This window comes from Myotis yumanensis, unplaced genomic scaffold, assembly GCF_028538775.1.
Source record: "Myotis yumanensis isolate MYYU_CA2020_CCGP unplaced genomic scaffold, mMyoYum1.0.hap1 SCAF_9, whole genome shotgun sequence".
NCBI classification, from domain to species: Eukaryota; Metazoa; Chordata; class Mammalia; order Chiroptera; family Vespertilionidae; genus Myotis; species Myotis yumanensis.
In genome coordinates this window covers 49,655,536-49,674,608 of record NW_027223760.1, presented here as the reverse complement: position 1 = coordinate 49,674,608, position 19,073 = coordinate 49,655,536, and the positions used below count along the sequence as shown (strand labels likewise).

At 43.6% G+C, this 19,073-nt stretch overlaps 1 protein-coding gene across 2 annotated transcripts in view; it reads left to right on the top strand.

Annotated features, from left to right (window-relative positions):
- Positions 1–19,073, top strand: part of SLC25A13 (solute carrier family 25 member 13) — a 163,786-nt gene that overhangs the window by 55,513 nt on the left and 89,200 nt on the right. Inside the window, exon 4 of one of the 2 annotated variants that reach the window (XM_070424312.1) lies at positions 10,025–10,140. The exons of the other annotated variant lie outside the window; for it this stretch is intronic. Within the exon in view, the coding sequence (XP_070280413.1) occupies positions 10,025–10,140 (116 nt within the window). The remainder of the gene's footprint in view (positions 1–10,024; positions 10,141–19,073) is intronic. 2 annotated transcript variants of the gene reach the window in all.

Below are 19,073 nucleotides of genomic sequence, written 5' to 3'. Positions count from 1 at the left end.
AGCAACAGCAGGGAGAAATAGGAGAACTGGAGGTTGTCCCCCTGGATGGCCAGAGGTAAAGTGATTCTTTCAGTCACTTGTTACTTTTTTTAGTCCCCTTCCCCTCATTTCTTATTCAGTCCTTCTGTCATTACCCAAGTCTTGGTCCTTGCTGTTTTGTCTTATATACATTTGTATTTTTTTATTACAAAAATAGCATACTGTGTGTATTACTGAAAAGATTAGTAAATATGGGCAAGCAAAAAGAAAGGAAACAAATTTCTAATAATTTAACTCCTGAAAGATAATCACTGCCAACACTTTGGTGTACATCCTTCAAGCTGTGTGAGTGTATAAAATATTACTCTGGTCCATTTTTAACAAAATAGGACCAACATGACAACACTTTCCAGTGGTTGGATAGTATTCCTGTATTTAATCAGTCACATACTGGTGCATATTGAGGTGATTTTCACTTTTTCATGGTTATCAATTATGCTCTGTGGGTAAAACTTTGCACACATTCATTAATTATTTTTTAGGATAAGTTCCTAGAAGTGGGATGTGTCAAAGAGTGTGGGCATTTTTAAGTCTTGCTGTGTTGTCACATTGTCCTCTGGAGATCATAGCACTGTTCACTCTTGTCCCTTTGTCATAGGAGCACATCTTTCTCCTTCAGGCCTTCATGGCTCTTTCCTGGGTTCAACCAAGCCATCTCCCCAGCTCTGGGCTCTTATCCTTCCAGTTCATTTATCACTCCTCTGCTGGATTAAACAGTCTGGAACACAAATTCATCATGTCATTAAACATTTCAGACCCTTGTCTACCATCAGGGCATGACCACCATGCCTTGCATTGCATGCACTTGCCCTCACTCCAGCGAACCTGCTTGTCATGTGGGTTTTCACCTCCGGCCTTTCTTCCTCCGTTCCTGGTTCACCATCCCCACCGGACCACCAGTTCTTGGGGAGCAGAGATTGCATTTTCATCTGTGTATTCCCAGCATTGGCCTTTGCCCTGCACATAGAGTAAGCACCAGGGCCTCGCTGCAGTTGGTGGCCTCTCCTCCTCCCACCGTTCGTCGTTACTTCATTATGTCTTTTGTCTCCTGCAAGACTAATTGTTACATGTCCACTTGGTCACATCTTCATTCTGATCTCATCTGGTCCTAATTTCCCCATCTCCTCCTTGGTCTCAATACAACACTAATCCCTTAATCCTCAGAATTCATTGAATAATTTATCTCCAGTTCCCTTATATTATTTACTACCTTTTCCATAGTATCAAAAGTTTGCTGTCTGTATTCTTTATTGAATTTTAAGTATCTCTAGGCTAAGAACTATCCCTTACAAAGTAGAGAAGGGATGTGGGTAGGAGACCAAAAGTGGTGCTACTATAAGGAAGCCCTGTGGTCGTTTTAGTGTGTATCCCTCCAGTATTTTCCTACGTATACTAGAGGCCTGGTGCACAAATTCGTGCATGGGTGAGGTCCTTTGGCCTGGCCAGCAATCAGGGCTGATCGGGGCAATCAGGACTGGCCAGCCAGAAGGAGGGACTCCGGGAGGTTGGCCAGCCGTGGGACGTTGGCTGTGGGAGCGCCCTGACCACCAGGGGGCAGCTCCTGCATTGAGCGTCCGCCCTCTGGTGGTCAGTGAGTCATCATAGTGACTGGTTGTAATGGTCACTTAGGCTTTTGTATATATAGATGATGTTTATGTAATTTTGTCATAGTTGAATCTACTTTTTTTTAAAAAAAAAATATATTTTATTGATTTACCTCAGAGAGGAAGGGAGAGGGATAAAGAGTTAGAAACATCGACCACCTGCCTCCTGCACACCCCCCACTGGGAATGTGCCCGCAACCATGGCACATGCCCTTGACCGGAATCGAACCTGGGACCTTTCAGTCCGCAGTCCGACGCTCTATCTACTGAGCCAAACCAGTCAGGGCTGAATCCACTTTTAATCCCTGTCCTCTTTGGCTCAATATTTGATAGTAGTATGTAGTGTTTTCCCTCCTTTACCTGGACTTTAAAGGAGTTCTTAGGTGGCTGCTGTTACAAATGGCTTTCAGGAGGAGAAAAACAGCTCGAGTTTGGAAAACAAACATGACTTACTTAAAAAAATCTCTGGTAGCAGCAGAACCATAAAATCGAGTAGTTAGAAACCTGATCTCTGAGCAGTGTAGGTCCATGAAAACGTGACTTCTTTGTTTGCTTCCATGTTAGCTGGCCCGTGTCTCATTATTAGTTGTTGTAGGTAAGCTTTAATGTCAAATACTTTTCCTTCGAGAGTAGATAGAGTTCATCAGAGCTGCGTGATTTATTTTAAAAGACATCAAACATTGTCAAAGGAGTTTAGGGAGTGGAGGCCGGGAAGGGAACGAAGCGAGCTCAGCAGCCAGGTCTGAACTTGATTAAGCTTGTATTCTTTGTTGTAATTTATGCTAATACCCATTAAATCTGTAAAGCAAGACTGAAGTATTGTTTATATGGAAAACATATATAAATGTTTTTAGATACCATGCCGTAAATGAATATAGTACTATATAATTACTTTGGTAGCCTTCTCGTCAGATTACCTTGAAAATCCAAAATAATCTTAATGAACAGTAAGACATTATGATTTCACGGTTCATCTGTGTACCTCCTACATCGAAGTAGAGTACTTGTATCTAACAGGATTACCAAATCACATACCTTTCTGGTATCTGTGACATGCCTAAAATACCAGAGTATTCATTGGCCCGTTGTGTATATGATACCACTTTGACGTTGCCAGAGGATTTGTTCACGCACATCCATAGCCTTCAGGTTTCTTGTACCATTTTGAGAGAGGTAAGATGCTCTTTTTTGTTTTATTTAAGCCTTTATTCAGATCATTAAATTTTTTAAAATGTCTCTTCTCTAGCCCGGCTGGTGTGGCTCAGTGATTGAGCTTCGTCTTATGAACCAGGAGGTCACAGTTGGATTCCTGGTCAGGGCACATGCCCCGGTTGTGGGCTCAATTCCTATTAGGGGGTGTGCAGAAGGCACCCGATCAATGATTCTCTCTCATCATTGATGTTTCTCTCTCTTTCTCTCCCTCTCTCTTCCTCTCTGAAATCAATAAAAATCTATTTTTAAAAACATAAAGTGTGCCTTTTCTAGATACTACACTGTATGTGTGATTCACTCTTAACTACCCTATCATCTGTTCAGCGAAAATTGATCAAATATGATTATTTTCTGCCTTTCCCTTGCCAGCAAGTGAACTTGGTGAGAAATGTGGCTGTATGGTTGCTGGGGCCTGCTCAGAGGGGTCATGGTGTGTGAAGAGGGGTGGTGAGAAGAAAGCAGATAATCAGAAACACATTTCTTCTCTGTCCTTCCTCAGTAGTCTGAACGTGTATCTCTGATTGAAATGCTTCTGGGCAGTTTCATTCACAGCTTTAAGTAGCCTTTGTTTAAGCCTTTCTTTATTCAGATCATTAAATTTTTTAAAATGTCTCTTCTCTTAATTCCCTTTCAGTGTGCGCGAGTCCATGCACCGGGACACAAGTTTTTAAATAAGCTCCTATTCTGAGGTACTAGAGGTTAGGACTTCAATATGAGGTTGCAGGGGAACATAGTTCAACTTGTATCAGCCTCTCTCCTGAGGTCCAAGCAGCGGTTCTCAACCTGTGGGTTGCGACCCCTTTGGGGGTCGAACGACCCTTTCACAGGGGTCGCCTAAGACCATCGGAAAACACATATATAATTACATATTGTTTTTGTGATTAATCACTATGCTTTAAATATGTTCAATTTGTAACAATGCAATTGGGGGTCACCACAACATGAGGAACTGTATTAAAGGGTCACAGCATTAGGAAGGTTGAGAACCACTGGTTTAAAGACTCCCAGATCTGCCTTTCCAATCTTGGCCCCTGTATTAGTTTGCTGTAGCAAAATACTACAAGTTAAGTGGCTTAAAAAATAAAAAGTATTGTCTCACAGTCTGGAGGCTAAGATCAAGGTGTTGGCAAGGTTGGTTCCTTTGGAGGGACAACTTGCTCCATGCCTTCCTTTTAGCTTCTGTGGTTTGCTGGCAATCTTCTGTGTTCTTGGTTTATAGAAGCATCACCCTGACCTCTGCCTTCATCTTCACATGGCATTCTCCCAGTGCTCATGTGTAGTCACATTGGATCAGGTGCCTGCCCTACTCCACTAGGAGCTCATCTTAACTAAGTACATCTGCAACAACCCTATCTATATATATAAAAGGCTAAGTGTCCGTCTGTCCGACTGGTAGCTATGACGGCACTGACCACCAGTGGCAGACGCTCAACGCAGAAGCTGCCATGGCGTGCACTGGCCATTTAAAAATAAACAGCACCACGGACCTGGTGCCAACAAACCAATACTTGGCTTCCCCCAAGTGGGACACAGGCCCTGCCACCGCCCTGGGGTGACACCCCACCAAATCGCAGCCAACGCTGCCAAGACCCCATAGCGCAAAATGCGTCCCACAGCCCAGTCCAGCCCAGAAACGGTCACTGTGGGCTCTGGGTTAATGACGTCATGTAGCAACGCCCGGCTTCCTCTCCCTAATGACCAGCATCCTTGGAATTTCTTTAGCCCAGGAACCTGACTTGCTTTATAGCCAGGTGCAAACATTTTACAGTTCAACCAAATGTTTGTGAAGCATTTTCCCGTGCCTCATCTCATTTGATCCTCACAGAAGTCCTGGATTAGGTAGATAGAAGACCTGATAGAATCCTGTTTTCTTTTCATTAGCAAGATGTGAATAGCAATATTAAAATATTTCTTCTAATTAATTCCCTTTCAGTGTGCGCGAGTCCATGCACCGGGACACAAGTTTTTAAATAAGCTCCTATTCTGAGGTACTAGAGGTTAGGACTTCAATATGAGGTTGCAGGGGAACATAGTTCAACTTGTATCAGCCTCTCTCCTGAGGTCCAAGCTGGTCCTTTTGGTTTCCTGCTGGGTACCATACCTCAGTGTCCCACTGGTACCTCACATTTAACCTGGTCAGAATCAGTCCTACTCTCTCATTTCCCTTCCCTCTACCTGTTCCTCTCTCCCCCCTTTATCTTTAATGATATCATCATCCCACTCAGTTACCTAGGTTAGAAGTCCTGGAGTGAGTTGGCCTATTTCCTGGTGGTCAGCCTCTGAAATCCAGTCGCTACCGGGCGTTGCCATTCCTGCCTCCACTGTGTTGCTCTAGCCCCGTGGTCGTCAAACCTCGGCTTGCAAGCCACATGCAACTCTTTGGCCCCTTGAGTGTGGCTCTTCCACAAAATACCACGTGTGGGCGCGCATGTACAGTGCCATTGAAACTTCATGGCCCATGCGCAGAAGTCGGTATTTTGTGGAAGAACCACGCTCAAAGGGCCAAAGAGCTGAGTGTGGCTCACGAGCCACGGTTTGCTGAGCCACAGTTTGCCGACCACTACGTCTAGCCCTTCCTCGTTTTTCAGTCCTGGTGCTCTAGCCCTGGGTGAGAACCCCACTAGCCCTCACTGTCATGCTGTCTCCCCACTCTTGTCTTTCCTCTGTTAAATTCATTTTCCGCACCTGTTCCTTTTCAAAAATAAAGATGTGAACCCGATATTTATCAACCCCACAACCTCAGTGACTTCTCACTGCCTGCAGAAAAGTCAAGGTTCTCTAAATTGGCCTTGAAGGTCCTTCACAGGTGGCTGTCATGACAGCGCAAGCCACTTCTTTACTCTTTGTGAACGACATCCTTCTCGAAACACAGCATTTGTCCTGACTTTGCTCTGTTGCTACCTCAGTGTGGCACAGCCTCTCTGGACCCTTCTCTCCATATTCCTATACAAGTTGGAATCCTCTCTCAGTGAAATGGAAACCAGGGCACGTGGCTCTTAGGCCCAAATGCCAGAAGCCAATTGTTCACTTTATACTAGTCATTACGTTCTAGTTTTCTCAAAAGCAAAACGAGGAGGTTGAAGTAGATGAGCTCTAAGATCTTGTCAGCTTTAAAATGTCTTCTTTAAATGCCAGACCTCTATGAAGCATTGCCCAATTCTAGGCAAAATAAATCTCCTTCTTTTGTGCCCTTTGGTGGTTTTATTTCTTTTTTTTAAATTAAATCTTTATTGTTCAGATTATTACATTGATTCCTCTTTTTTCCCACCATAACTCCCCTCCACCCAGTTCCCACCCCACCCTCCACCTTCACTCCCCACCCACTGTCCTAATCCATAGGTGCACGATTATTGTCCAATCTCTTCCCGCACCCCCCACCCTCCTTTCCCCCCCACAAGAATAGTCAGTCCATTCCCTTTCTATGTCCCTGATTCTATTACAATCACCAGTTTATACTGTTCATCAGATTATTTATTCACTTGATTTTTAGATTCACTTGTTCATAGATGTGTATTTGTTGTTCATAATTTGTATCTTTGCCTTTTTCTTCTTCTTCCTCTTCTTAAAGGATACCTTTCAGCATTTCATATAATACTGGTTTGGTGGTGATGAACTCCTTTAGCTTCTTCTTATCTGTGAAGCTCTTTATCTGACCTTCACTTCTGAATGATAGCTTTGCTGGATAAAGTAGTCTTGGTTGTAGGTTCTTGGTATTCATCACTTTGAATATTTCTTGCCACTCCCTTCTGGCCTGCAAAGTTTCTGTTGAGAAATCAGCTGACATTCGTATAGGTACTCCCTTGTAGGTAACTGATTTTCTTTCTCTTGCTGCTTTTAGGATTCTCTCTTTGCCTTTTGCTCTTGGCATTTTAATGATGATGTGTCTTGGTGTGGTCCTCTTTGGATTCCTTTTGTTTGGGGTTCTCTGCTCTTCTATTTCTTTCACCAGGTAGGGGAAGTTTTCTGTCATTATTTCTTCAAATAGGTTTTCAATATCTTGCTCTCTCTCTTCTTCTGGCACCCCTATAATTCTGATGTTGGTACGCTTGAAGCTGTCCCAGAGGCTCCTTAAACTATCTTCATATTTTTGGATTCTTTTTTCATTTTGCTTTTCCGGTTGGGTGTTTTTTGCTTCTTCATATTTCAAATCTTTGACTTGATTCTTGCGATCCTCTGGTCTGCTGTTGGGAGTCTGTATAATATTCTTTATTTCAGTCAGTGTATGCTAAATTTCTAGTTGGTTCTTTATCACAACATCTAGGGTTTCACCAGTCTTCTTGAAGATCTCACTACATTTATCGGCGGTCTCACCAGTCTTCTTGAAGATCTCACTACATTTATCGGCGGTCTCACAAGTCTTTTCGAGGGCCATATTAAATTTATCGGCGGCTTCTAGACAGTTCTTTAAAGACCTTAAAAGTGTGGTTTTGAACTCTGTATTCAGCAGTTTGCTTTCCTCCATTTCTGTCATTTGTGTCCTGTTTTTTTGTCTCGGCATTTTTTATGCTTTGCTGTGTCGATAGAGTGCCTTTCTGTGCTAAGTGTCCCAATTACCTGAGGTAGACACTCTTGGTGCACCCCCTTGTGGGCTTTCTGCACAGTCTTGTTGTAATTAAGCCTTGATTGTTGTAGTTATCACTGTGAGGAATTGACCTCCAGGCCAATTGGCTGTGAGAATCAGCTGTGTCTGCAGTGGGAGAACTTCTGTGCTGGAGACACCCCTCTGGGGCTAGACTTGCTTCGATGGGGCTTTGGTGCTCACTGAGTCTGCCCCCTGAGTGTGTCTTTTATGGTTCCACGGAGCTGCAAACTGGATGGTCCCACTCTGACCTCTGGGCTTCCTGGCTCCTGGATCTCTAGGGAGGTGCTAATCTAGCCTTTGCCTGAGGCTATCCAGCAAAAGACTCCCTTCAGGGCTTGGGCCGGGTGGGTCCCATGGGATCAGCAGGGCGGGGCTAGCAATTGTGGCTGCTCTCAGTCTTGCCCTTAGAGACTCTGCTTCTTAGTGTCCCAGTAATCGCTGCAAGCCCCTCTGAGAGAAAGCTGCCCTAGGGTTCTGACCGATGCCAGACAGTCCCACTTCTCCGGTATGAGTCTGGGTCCCTAGAGACTCGCCTGGAACTGGAGCTCAGAGCCTGAGACTCCCTCCCGATTGAAAACGACAACCGCGCCCTCAGCTGCCAGCCCTCTCCGCATGCACTCCGCACCTTAGTATTTTACTTCTGTACTGCGCCTTCTCTGAGTCTCGGTATGCTTTTCTTTTTCCTTCTAGTTGTAGAATTTCCACTCAGCCAGCCTTCCTGTGGTTCTGGATGATGTCCGTTCCATCTTTTAGCTGTATTTTTGAAGTGGTTGTGCGAGGCAGCAATCTCTGGTGTTTACCTATGCCACCATCTTGGTTTCTCCCGTTTTATTTCTTTTACTGTGGCCCTTGGCTCTTGAATTCTGGTGGGTATATATGCACATGACTTCCTCTCCTTTCCTCACAGGTTATAAGCTTCTTTAGGCCAATCAGGAAGGTTTGACTCAAATTAGCTTCCCTCCCCCTCCCTCTCCACCCCTGATCTGGAACATAGATTCTCAGTGGGACGGACTGTGTAGTAGAGGATAAGACGTTCTGGGCACGTATTCTTCTGTAACATGTGTTGCTCTTGAATGTTCCCATGCACTTGTAAGGATGCTCTTGGGTGGTGAATGACAGCGATAGTGTATTGGAACACAACATGAGTTTCCCCTTTCTTTGTGACATTGTTATAACCAGGTGACATTTCTGGGAACAGCTAAGGTAGCTTTGTAAGACATTGTATAAAATATGCTCTATCAGTGTTTAGAAGTAATTAAGTATTCTGTGAAACATAGGAACACGCTCCTGATTTCTTCTCCCCTCTATTAGCATCCAGAAACTTGGACTATCTTAATGTACCATTGACATAGTTGGATATTTAAAATACAAAATAGTGGCAAAGAACATTTTTAGAAAAGATTTTGTGGCTTTGTTTACCTCTTGAAAGTCAAAGCATCCCTGGCCTGTCATGCTCTTCCTATCAGATAAGTTTGATCATTCATGACCTTGCTCAGAAACTTTCAATCACTCCTGTACTTGTCTTCAGGCACATCTCTGGTCTTATACTTCTCATCTCATTTTACAGTGTTCTCTTTAATGCACCCCACCGTACAGACCCAGTCCGTTTCTCACCATTCTCCTTGTACATGCCCAGCTTTCTTGCACCTGCCTTGCTGCGGGCATGCCCCTTGCTGAAAGTACCTCCGTTTTTTAAAAAATATATTTTTATTGATTTCAGAGAGGAAAGAAGAGGGAGAGAGAGATAGAAACATTAGTGATGGACAGAGAATCATTGATTAGCTGCCTCCCGCACACCCCACACTGGGGATCGAGCCCACAACCTGGGCATGTGCCCTGACCAGAATTGAACCACGACCTCCTGGTTCATAGGTCAATGCTCAACCACTGAGCAACACTGGCCAGACAGAAGTACCCTCCCTTTTGCGCCCATGACTGCATACCTGAATTTCACTTATTTTCCAGATGCAGCTCACATTCCATTTCTGCAACAAAGCCTTCTTTGATTTCTTACCAGAATTCTGCTTTCACACTGGTCTCTGTCTTATGATTTGTCTTTCCTGCATACTATTTCTACATTAGTATTATATCTACCTGACAGGTTCCTCCCTGTCACAGTCTATGTGTGATTTATCTGTGTTCTTCCCCCTTTGCCACTATCATCCCTAGTTTAATCCACATGGGTCAGTAGACGTCAATAATGAATGAATCTCTGTGAAGCATTCTTCCATAGTGTATAAAGAAATCATTAATGAATGACAAAGCTGCTCTATTTGCTGTTGTACAATCACATCTTCATCTAAGTATCCGAGCTTCAATTCTGGAATCCAACACTATGCCTGAAACAAAAGTGATATGTTGGGGAAAAGTTACATTTGAAATTATAATGCATCTATAATGTGTCACCGTATCTTCAAACCTGTCGCCCCTTTTACTGTACGTTGTCATTTCAGTCCACTGTATGCAAAAGGAAATGCTAAGTGTTTTTAGCTTTGAATTTTATTTTTTTTCCTTAGTACATATTTGCGCATGCTTTTGTTTTCTGCAGGCTACTGACTTTATGCTTTGTGCTTGTTTTGTGTTGCAGATTAATATCCTTTCAAGAATTTGTAGCATTTGAATCTGTCCTGTGCGCCCCGGATGCTTTGTTCATGGTGGCCTTTCAGCTGTTTGACAAAGCTGGCAAAGGAGAAGTGACGTTTGGTAAGGGGCGTGAGTGTGTGCACACCTAAGCAAGTGCAGGCTTGTGTGAGCTGCTCTTTTTCCCCATGGAACGGAATGTATGGAAGTGCTTTTAAGAAATTAGCATATCCCTTTTAGCAAAGCTATCAGTGTTTGGGGGCTGCAGTTTAACTGTCTCCCTGCTTGAAAAGCTAAGTTTCTGGCTTAGTAGTTTGATGCTCTGGTTTCGTTTTAAGGTGAGTTAGGATGTGGCAGGACTTTTTCCCAGAGTTGTAGAGCGTGAGAGCTAGACGGGACTTCTGTTCATATCTTCACAGTCAGCACTGCTTTCTTTCCACTGACAGAATGAGGAAGTTAATCAACTGCCCTGAGAACAGAAGGTACTCCTGTCCCCACGACTTCCTGTCCTCACCTTGTCCTCAGGGGGTAGCTTCAGGCCAGAGGTGCTGCATTGGATGGTAGTTCAGAGTGGTCCCTGGAGAACCCTTCTCTTCTAAACAGCACGTTCCCCCCACAGCTGGGCGGGCAGCGCCTACTGTGCTGCTGCTGTCTTTGTTCTGAAAGGCAGAACCATCTTCCTGGATTAGCTGCAAAGCTGCAGAAAACCCTGAAGTCTTTGAAGTATTAGAAGAAAGGGAAGACCAGGAAGTGGCTGGGGCAGTAGTCAGTTCTTTTCTAAAAGAAACAGCCCACCGAAGCCAGATTTGACCGAGAGCACTACGTTTCCCTGGACTGTGGGGTGTCCGGCATAGGTTGTCTGTGCATGTGAACCATCATACACAGCAGTGCCCGTGAAGAGTTTGGAAGCCCTTTGGGGCATACGGATTGTGCATTCAGGGGAGATGGCTAATGCGCCCATTTTTAAGGTCTTTATTCATAGTTTCCAATGCACTTAGACCTCTTGGGCTTGTCCTACTGGATGAATTATGAGAAATGGTAGGAAGTACAGATGGTGTAATAGAACATTCTGGAATGGTTCTGGGATGGTTCTGGAACTGGAGAAACTTAGCCTCCTCCAACTCTGCCACTTTTGCCTCTGAGCTAAGTTAATTATCCTCTCCAGTCTTCCTTTTCCTTATCGGAATCAAAGATAACTACACTCAGTGTAGGTAAGAAGTATAATAGATTTATCCCAGCAGCCTGCCCCCTCTCCCACCCACTGTTCCATGTTCATTTGACATGTCAGTTATTTAAGGCTCAATACTCGAGGGCAGAGGCAAAACACATGTATTTGCCTGTTTTTGTTTCATATAATCTGGAAGCTCATATGCTTTCCATGAACACTTCCTGAGGATTACTTAATATTTAAAAATCCCTTGAATAATTTTAGGTTTTTTGTTTGTTTTTCATCACCTAATTCCTCTTAGTATCGCTGTAACTACAACTTCTCAGTGGAACACCAATGAAAAATGTCCCCACTGAAATCTTTAAGTAATAAATGAGCAGCCAGCTCATGGTGGCATTGATGTACCCAGTGGGAGCCAGTTTGGGAACATGTCATGAGAGCGTTTCCTGGGGATACACAAGGCAAGACTGTGAGTTTGAGTGTGTTGAGCATAGGTGTGTTCTCCGTCTTCCTCCTTCTGCAGCAGATCTGGAGGGAGAGAGCGGGGTTGAGACTGGGGACTGAGAAATGGACTTCAGATGTTTTCCTTCACTGTGACCGATCTTCCCTTCCCGGCATGAAGTGCCAAGGGACGTTGCTGCCACCAGCCACACCACCAGCTGGTGGAGGAAAGAAACCAAGGGACTTTCACCAGTGCCAGGGTTTCTGCCTCTCACTAGTGGTTTGTTGATGGGCAGGTCATTTCAACATTCTGAGCTTTATTTTGCTCATCTGTAATAACCTACTTACAGGACTACTTAATGATGAAAAGATCTACTCATATGAAGGTGCTATCTGGAAAACAAAGGCCTTTATAAAAATAATACCGCTAAAAGAAATAACTTGCGAGAACAAGGGCAGGTCTACTTTCTCCTCCTCCTCTTCCTCTTCTGCTCCTTCCTACCCCCTCTCCTCTCCTCCCTTCTCTTCTTGCCCGCCTTTATTTTATTTTATTTTTTTTTATCCTCATCCTAGGATACTTTTTTCATTGTTTTTTTTTTTTTTTAAGAGAATGGAGGGGAGGGAAGTGTGTGGGGGGAAGAGAGAGAAATACATAGATGTGAGAGAGACACATAGATTGGTTGCCTCCCCTTCACACCCGACCAGGGTGGGGATCAAGCCCTTAACTGGGAATCCAGCCCGAGGCACTTCGGGCTGTGGGCCTACACTCTAATCACTGAGCAACTGTCCAAGGCACCCCCCCCTCACTCCCTTTATTTTTAACCTTTAGTTTAACTCCTAGCCCAGCCGTGGGCAAACTACGGCCCACGGGCCAGATCCGGCCCATTTGAAATGAGTAAAACTAAAAAAAAAAAAAAAAAAAAAAAAGACCGTACCCTTTTATGTAATGATGTTTACTTTGAATTTATATCAGTTCATACAAACACTCCATCCATGCTTTTGTTCCGGCCCTCCGGTCCAGTTTAAGAACCCATTCTGGCCCTCGAGTCAAAAAGTTTTCCCACCCCTGCGCCTAGCCACTAACCAGTAATTTGCTTACCACCTGTTCTGGGTTGTACACTGCCCCATCTCTGAAGGCATAAGAGATTGAAGTAAGAAATTGGGGCTCCCAAGGATGTAGAATTCTAGTCACATCATTTGTTGCATATGGTTATTGGAGAAGAAAGCGCAGCCCTCTCCAGTACTGTGCCTTCCACAGGTAACTTGTTTCACAGTCAGTCTCCACAGAAAGACAGCAGGGTACACTCTGCATCCATTTACGATGAGCTGATGGGATCCTCGCCCTGTGGGTGTCATCAAATGTGCCCTGGGCTTTTTTGGGCTCTTAATCCCTATTTAGGATTAACTGAAAGCGCTGTGAGTAGTACAAAGAAGATACCCAAATGACCATCCAGTTCCAAAATAACAGCTGACCTTCAACACTCTTCATAAGGTAGGGCAGAGTCATCCTGGAGATGGGTGCTGTGGGTAACAGGCTTTTGTCAAGTAAACAAAGTCATGGGGTTGGGGGGAGCCTAAGGAGTGTTTCGACAGCAGGTACCTTTTAGAAGAATCTAGCAATTAGTATATTTTCCAGGAAACTCATAATGGGGTTGAAGAATTTCTTTTTTTTTTAAATGGAGTTGGGCAGAAAAGAGGACTTGGTCAATCCTGGTCTCATCGACCCCCAGTTTGAAGAGAGCCTCAGTCTATGACATGTCTGTCTGTCCATATGAGGTTGTTTGAGATACTGTCACTCACTCTACCTCTGGTTACTTCCTTAGCCCTTGTCAGTGCTTCACCCAAGAACGAGCCTTTTGTATTTCTGAAGGCTGTCTGCCTGAGTGTGCGTCTTTGGGCGGGGTAAGCATGGAGTGGTGAGAGAGGAAGGGCCCCCCTTTTTTTTACCTCTCAGATCGGCTCAGTCATTGGGGGTCATGGGGTGAGCATGGTTTTCTCACTCTAAGAGGGTCATCTGGGACCTTCCTGTGGGCTGCAGGGAAGGCTGGCGTGCAGCTGCAGATTTTCGGTGCCTCCCAGCCTGGCCTCGGAGCCTTGCATTTCACCCAGAGGAGCGCAGTAACACTTTCATCTGTTTACATAGTGGATTTCCGCGTAAGAGCTTGTCTGAAGCAGGGCTGGCTCACTAAGCTCAGCAAGCATCAGTGTTGGTCCACAAGCCGGGAGTATTAGTGCTCCCACTACTCGTACACTACTCGTATCCCAGTGCTCAGCAAACGAAAGTCAGATGGAGCGAGGGACAGACCCCCCAGTGTCCCATTTCAGGGAACTCTTTACTGTTTTCTCTGAGGCCTTGTTTATGTTCACCACCTTTCCATGTCTAGCACACTCCCTGTGTTTGCTACAATGAAAAGATCTTCATTCCCTCAGTTTTGTTCCTTTGACCTAGATCAGTGGTCGGCAAACACATTAGTCAACAGAGCCAAATATCAACAGTGCAATGATTGAAATTTCTTTTGAGAGCCAAATTTTTTAAACTTAAGCTATATAGGTAGGTACATTGTTATTAACTTACGTAAGGCTTAGGAAGAGCCACACTCAAGGGGCCAAAAAGCCGCATATGGCTCGCGAGCAGCAGTTTGCCGACCACAGACCTAGATCATCGTGTCCTGTTTCCTTTGAGGCAAAACATACTTCTAACAGTCTTGTTCTTACCATGTTTTCTTATTTTGATTCCTGATATTTGTAAATGAGATAGCATGTACCCTTTTATTCCTACTTCTTTTGCTTAAGTTTTATTTGTAATATTCGTCCAGGTCTTTTTTTGTATTTTTACTTTGTTTTTGTTTTGTTTGCTGTATATAGTATTCCATTGTGTAAACTTTTCCTTATTTACTCTTTCTAAATGTTAATAGACATTTGCACATTTCTAGTTTGGCTGCTGCAAATAATGTGCTTATACATACGTAGATTTGGTGTGTGTCTGTGTGTGTGTGTCTGTGTGTATGTGTCTGTGTAGGCATTTCTAGTAGAATTGCTAGGTCATAGAAAATGTGTAGATTTAGTTTCAGTAGATGCTGCCAAGCTGTTTTCCAAAGCGGAGGGTCCCATTCTGGGTTCACAGTTAGATTTTTGCCCAGGAACACCTGCTGTGACGGAAGTGAATGTGGTATGCTCTGGGAAAAGGGACAGGCTAGATGGCAGGAGGAAATATGTGGAAACAACCCACTCCAGTCGTTTTGGTTCAAGTTGCAGAAAATGATGAGAGTTAGAAGTACGGAAATGAGAAGTTTTGAAGGTAAGCACCCAGATTTAATAATAAATTAAAAAGCTAGAGGAATATAAGTATTGGAATAGAAGAAGACAAAACACTGGAAAGAGGGTAATTTATTTCTTATCTTTGTAAAGAGTCTTGGAAAATGAAATACTATTCAAAAAGATAACTTAGGGGGGAAATGGGTTAAGGAGTATTATTGGGGGGGATTGTTTTTATTAATATTGATTCTGATTTAGTGTTTCACACACACGAAAATGTGTTAATGTAGTATCATTGCCCGATAATGATTTTATTTTATATAATTTTGGGACCTGAGTATATCTTCTTACCCACATTCCCGTGGAGAATAAGACTCCTGGGTGAGAACAGCGTGCTTTTGGAAGTAAATGACCTCCACGCTGGTAAAGGTTGTGGCGTGCCCTGGTACTGAGGGTCTCGCCTGAGATCCCAGGCTCTTCAGAAGCTGTTCCAATTCATCGGGTCAAAAACCCTCTGTTTACGAAAAGCTAAATACGGATTTGCACGATTGACCATAATGGCTTCAATTTTGCAAGATAGTAGTATCAGAGAGCACTTCCAGTTGGTGGGATAATTTGAAAATCGCCCCTGCTTCAAATGGCTAAAATATTGTCCCTTTTCCTACTTCATCACTCCACTTTAAAAACAGGGACTGGGCTGGGGTGGAGGAGGCCTGTGGAGAAGGTGAGAGGATGGCAACTGGAGAGGAAGTCTCCATAGCCCTGGAAGCCCCTCCTTAGAAAGTTGCCCTCTCTTCAGAAGACTGCCCGTGTGGAGAGGCCGGATTGGGGGCTTCTTCCCCTGTGTGTGTGTGAGTGTGTGTGTGTGTGTGTGTGTGTGTGTGTGAAGAAGAAAGGAGAAGAGAATTTGCAATAAGGAAAGAAAGCGTGGAGAACACAAAGCTAACAGTAAATCCTAAAGCTTGAGGCATTGGGAAAATGTGACTATTTTAAACTGTACCGCTCACTTAAAAATAGTCAAATTATACCATTATTCTTTCTGTGTGAGAGAGAGAGATAAAAATACGGTTTTTCTAAATTGGAAAATTTGCTGTAATCTTGCTGCTAATGACTGATTTCTTCCAACAGTGGCGAGGCAGTTTTTGCTCTGATAGGTCCATCAAGGAAACAAAATCAAGCGCATACTGCACGTTCTCAGAGAAAATTACAGTTTAGGTGTATGTTGGAGGTGGATAGTTAGACATTTTAATTGAAATAAAACAGTTTTACACTAATATGGGATCACTGTGGGTATATGTTTGTGGTACCTCTGCTCTTGAAAGCATTTAAGGTGGGTGAAATGTATGTTAAAGCTTTTGCAAGAAAATTTCATTTTATAACATCCATCTAAGGAAACTAGTATTACTGTGTTTTTTAAACAATATAGATATTATGTTTGCATTTAGAGGATGAATTTGGATTCTTTGTACCCCTTTAAGCATTTCAAAGTGCTGGAGCTTTTTGGTTGTGGACTTCTTTCATGGTGGGGAACTTCCGTTCAAGGGCAGTTAACACAGCCGATGGTTAAAGCCAGGGCACACGCCTGGAGGGTGATCACAGTCGGCTCTATGCCTCCACACGCCATTTTCACGGACCTACTTTTGAAGCTTTGAAAGACTGCTAATGATTTATTCTGTCCGTTTGGAAATGACTTTTTCTAGCAGATGAAAATATCTCGGTTGGCCTCTGCTGCTGTTGGTTTAGTCAGCGGTTCTCAACCTGTGGGTCGCGACCCCTTTGGGGGTCGAACAACCCTTTCACAGGGGTCGCCTAAGACCATGGGAAAACACATATATAATTACATATTGTTTTTGTGATTAATCACTATGCTTTAATTATGTTCAATTTGTAACAATGAAATTGGGGGTCACCATAACATGAGGAGCTGTATTAAAGGGTCGCAGCATTAGGAAGGTTGAGAACCACTGGTTGAGGTGATGGCATGGGGCAGCGATTAATAGCGAATGCTCAATCCCAGCCAGCCTTTAACTTTTTCTGTTGTTAACCAACATTCACTACTATGACTTCAGTAGTGTGTTCATCTTGAGGGTTTATAGGTCCATTGGTTTTAGAATAGGAAGGATTGTTATCTGGATGGTAGACCATCGGTTCTCCTTGTGATAGCGAGGGGGAGTGTTCATGACAACTGTGGACTCCCTGGCTCCGTCTCAGATCCTCGGAATAAGAATCTTTGGTTGTGGGACTTGGGAAGGTGTTTTGAAGGAGCTGTGCCTGGGGACGGGTTCACCCTGCAATTGAACAATGGCTATTGTGTAGTTCACAGCTTTCTTCCTCAGATGTGGGAACAGGCCCAGAGATGGGAAGGTGACTGGTTTTGTAGGAATCACAACGTTGTCTGCTGGCGCTACTAGAAGGACGGTGTTCTTTTCTAGGATGTCACATGAGCTCATGTCAGGGCAGTCCCATCACTCTCTTAGTTCAGAACTGGAAGTTTTCAATTAGCCCTAAATTTTACCTGTGCCAGCATCACCTATCACTTCAATATAATATTCAGCGAGTGCTTGTTTTTTGAAAGATACTTTCCACCACTGTACCTACATGTTCAGAATCAGAATAATAGAAAGTGTACAGCGGCTCAGCGCGAACTCATTTTAATGAGAAGAGCTGCGTGTGCAAAGTACTTGTTCTGTCCTTATGCTGTTTTAATGGCACCCATTTTCCCCCTAGAACTTCCTTGCGCGAGTCTGAATTGTAGCCAGAACACTTCTGTCCTCTTCAGACCCTTAACTGTGATTAATATAAAAAGGCACTTGTCAAAAGGGTTTGAAATGGCAACCTTGCTATGGGAGCCTGTGGCAGCAGAGATAGGTCTGCATCCACTTACTCCATTATGTCATTTAACTCAGGAATTCAACAATTTGTCTTTGCTCCCTGCTTAAAAGACGATGGCCGCCTAAGCTGTTGTTAACCACATCAGCAGGGTGGAATATTAGTGCCCTGAGAGCGAAACCACAACTTTCTGGGAGGATTGAGCACACACTGGAGAAGGCCCCCAGTGAAGCTGCTGAGATAAAGTGTGGCCGTTCAGCCGCTCTCCCTTTGCCTCCAAAGCCACTGCTTTTGGGTTTAACAGAAACATCCTTTTTGTGTTTATGTATTAACTAGAGGCCCAGTGCACGAATTCGTGCACAGGTGGGGTCCTGCTGGCCTGCCCCGATCAGGCCAGGTGGGGGGAGAGGCTGTGGGTGGATTACTGGCTAGCCCCGCCCCCAATAAGGGTGGGGGGGCAATTGGGGGCAGGGACAGCCAGGGGGAGGGGCCATGGGTGGTTGGCCAGCCCTGTCTCCTGGTCGAACTCCTGGTTGAAATCTTGATCAAACTCTCAGTTGGGGGGACAATTTGCATATTAGCCTTTTATTATATAGGATGCACATTTTAGGATCCAAGAGAGACAGAGAGAGAGAGAGAGAGAGAGAGAGAGAGAGAGAGATTATAGTGCAGGGTTTAAAATAATGTAGCTTGATGAAAACCTTTTTTATTTTAATGGGAAACTTTTCGTTGATTTGCAGCTTCAAAAAGTGAATCTTTGGGAAATTAAAGCACATTAATTTCGTTATTCTGTGTGGAAACAAAAACGTAGAAAGTTAAAATTTGCGTAAGTGAAGACCTTGATGATTTCAGATTATAGTGTGGTGGAGGCTAAGGAATAAGAGCCCATAGAATTTGTAAAAACAAATTCAGTCTAACCACTTAATGGCATGTGCAAGTAATTTGCCAATTAAATATTTCTAGTTATCTGAAAGATCTTCAAAGTAAAGAGTGGAGGTTCTTAATCTTTTTTAATTTCATACTTTCAGAATCATAATAGAAAATTACTTAGTTTTTCAAATCACTTGTTATTCAAAATTTTAATATATGAGTCAAGAGAAGGGTGGATTTTAAATATTTGAGGAAAATTACTGCTTTTTGAGAAGCGTATAAACTATGATATTTCCAAATCACACTGTGCCTGATTCTTCATAAATATTTAGTTCCTGGAAAACATCTTTGATTAAAATTAAGACTTTAGATTTTGGAGTTTTACCATTTTAATGGTCACCTTCTATGTTTTAGAACACTGTGCTAGACAAGCTTAGCCCTAGGACAACCCTCGAAGATACATATTTTATTCCCAGTTTGCAGATTAAGTAGA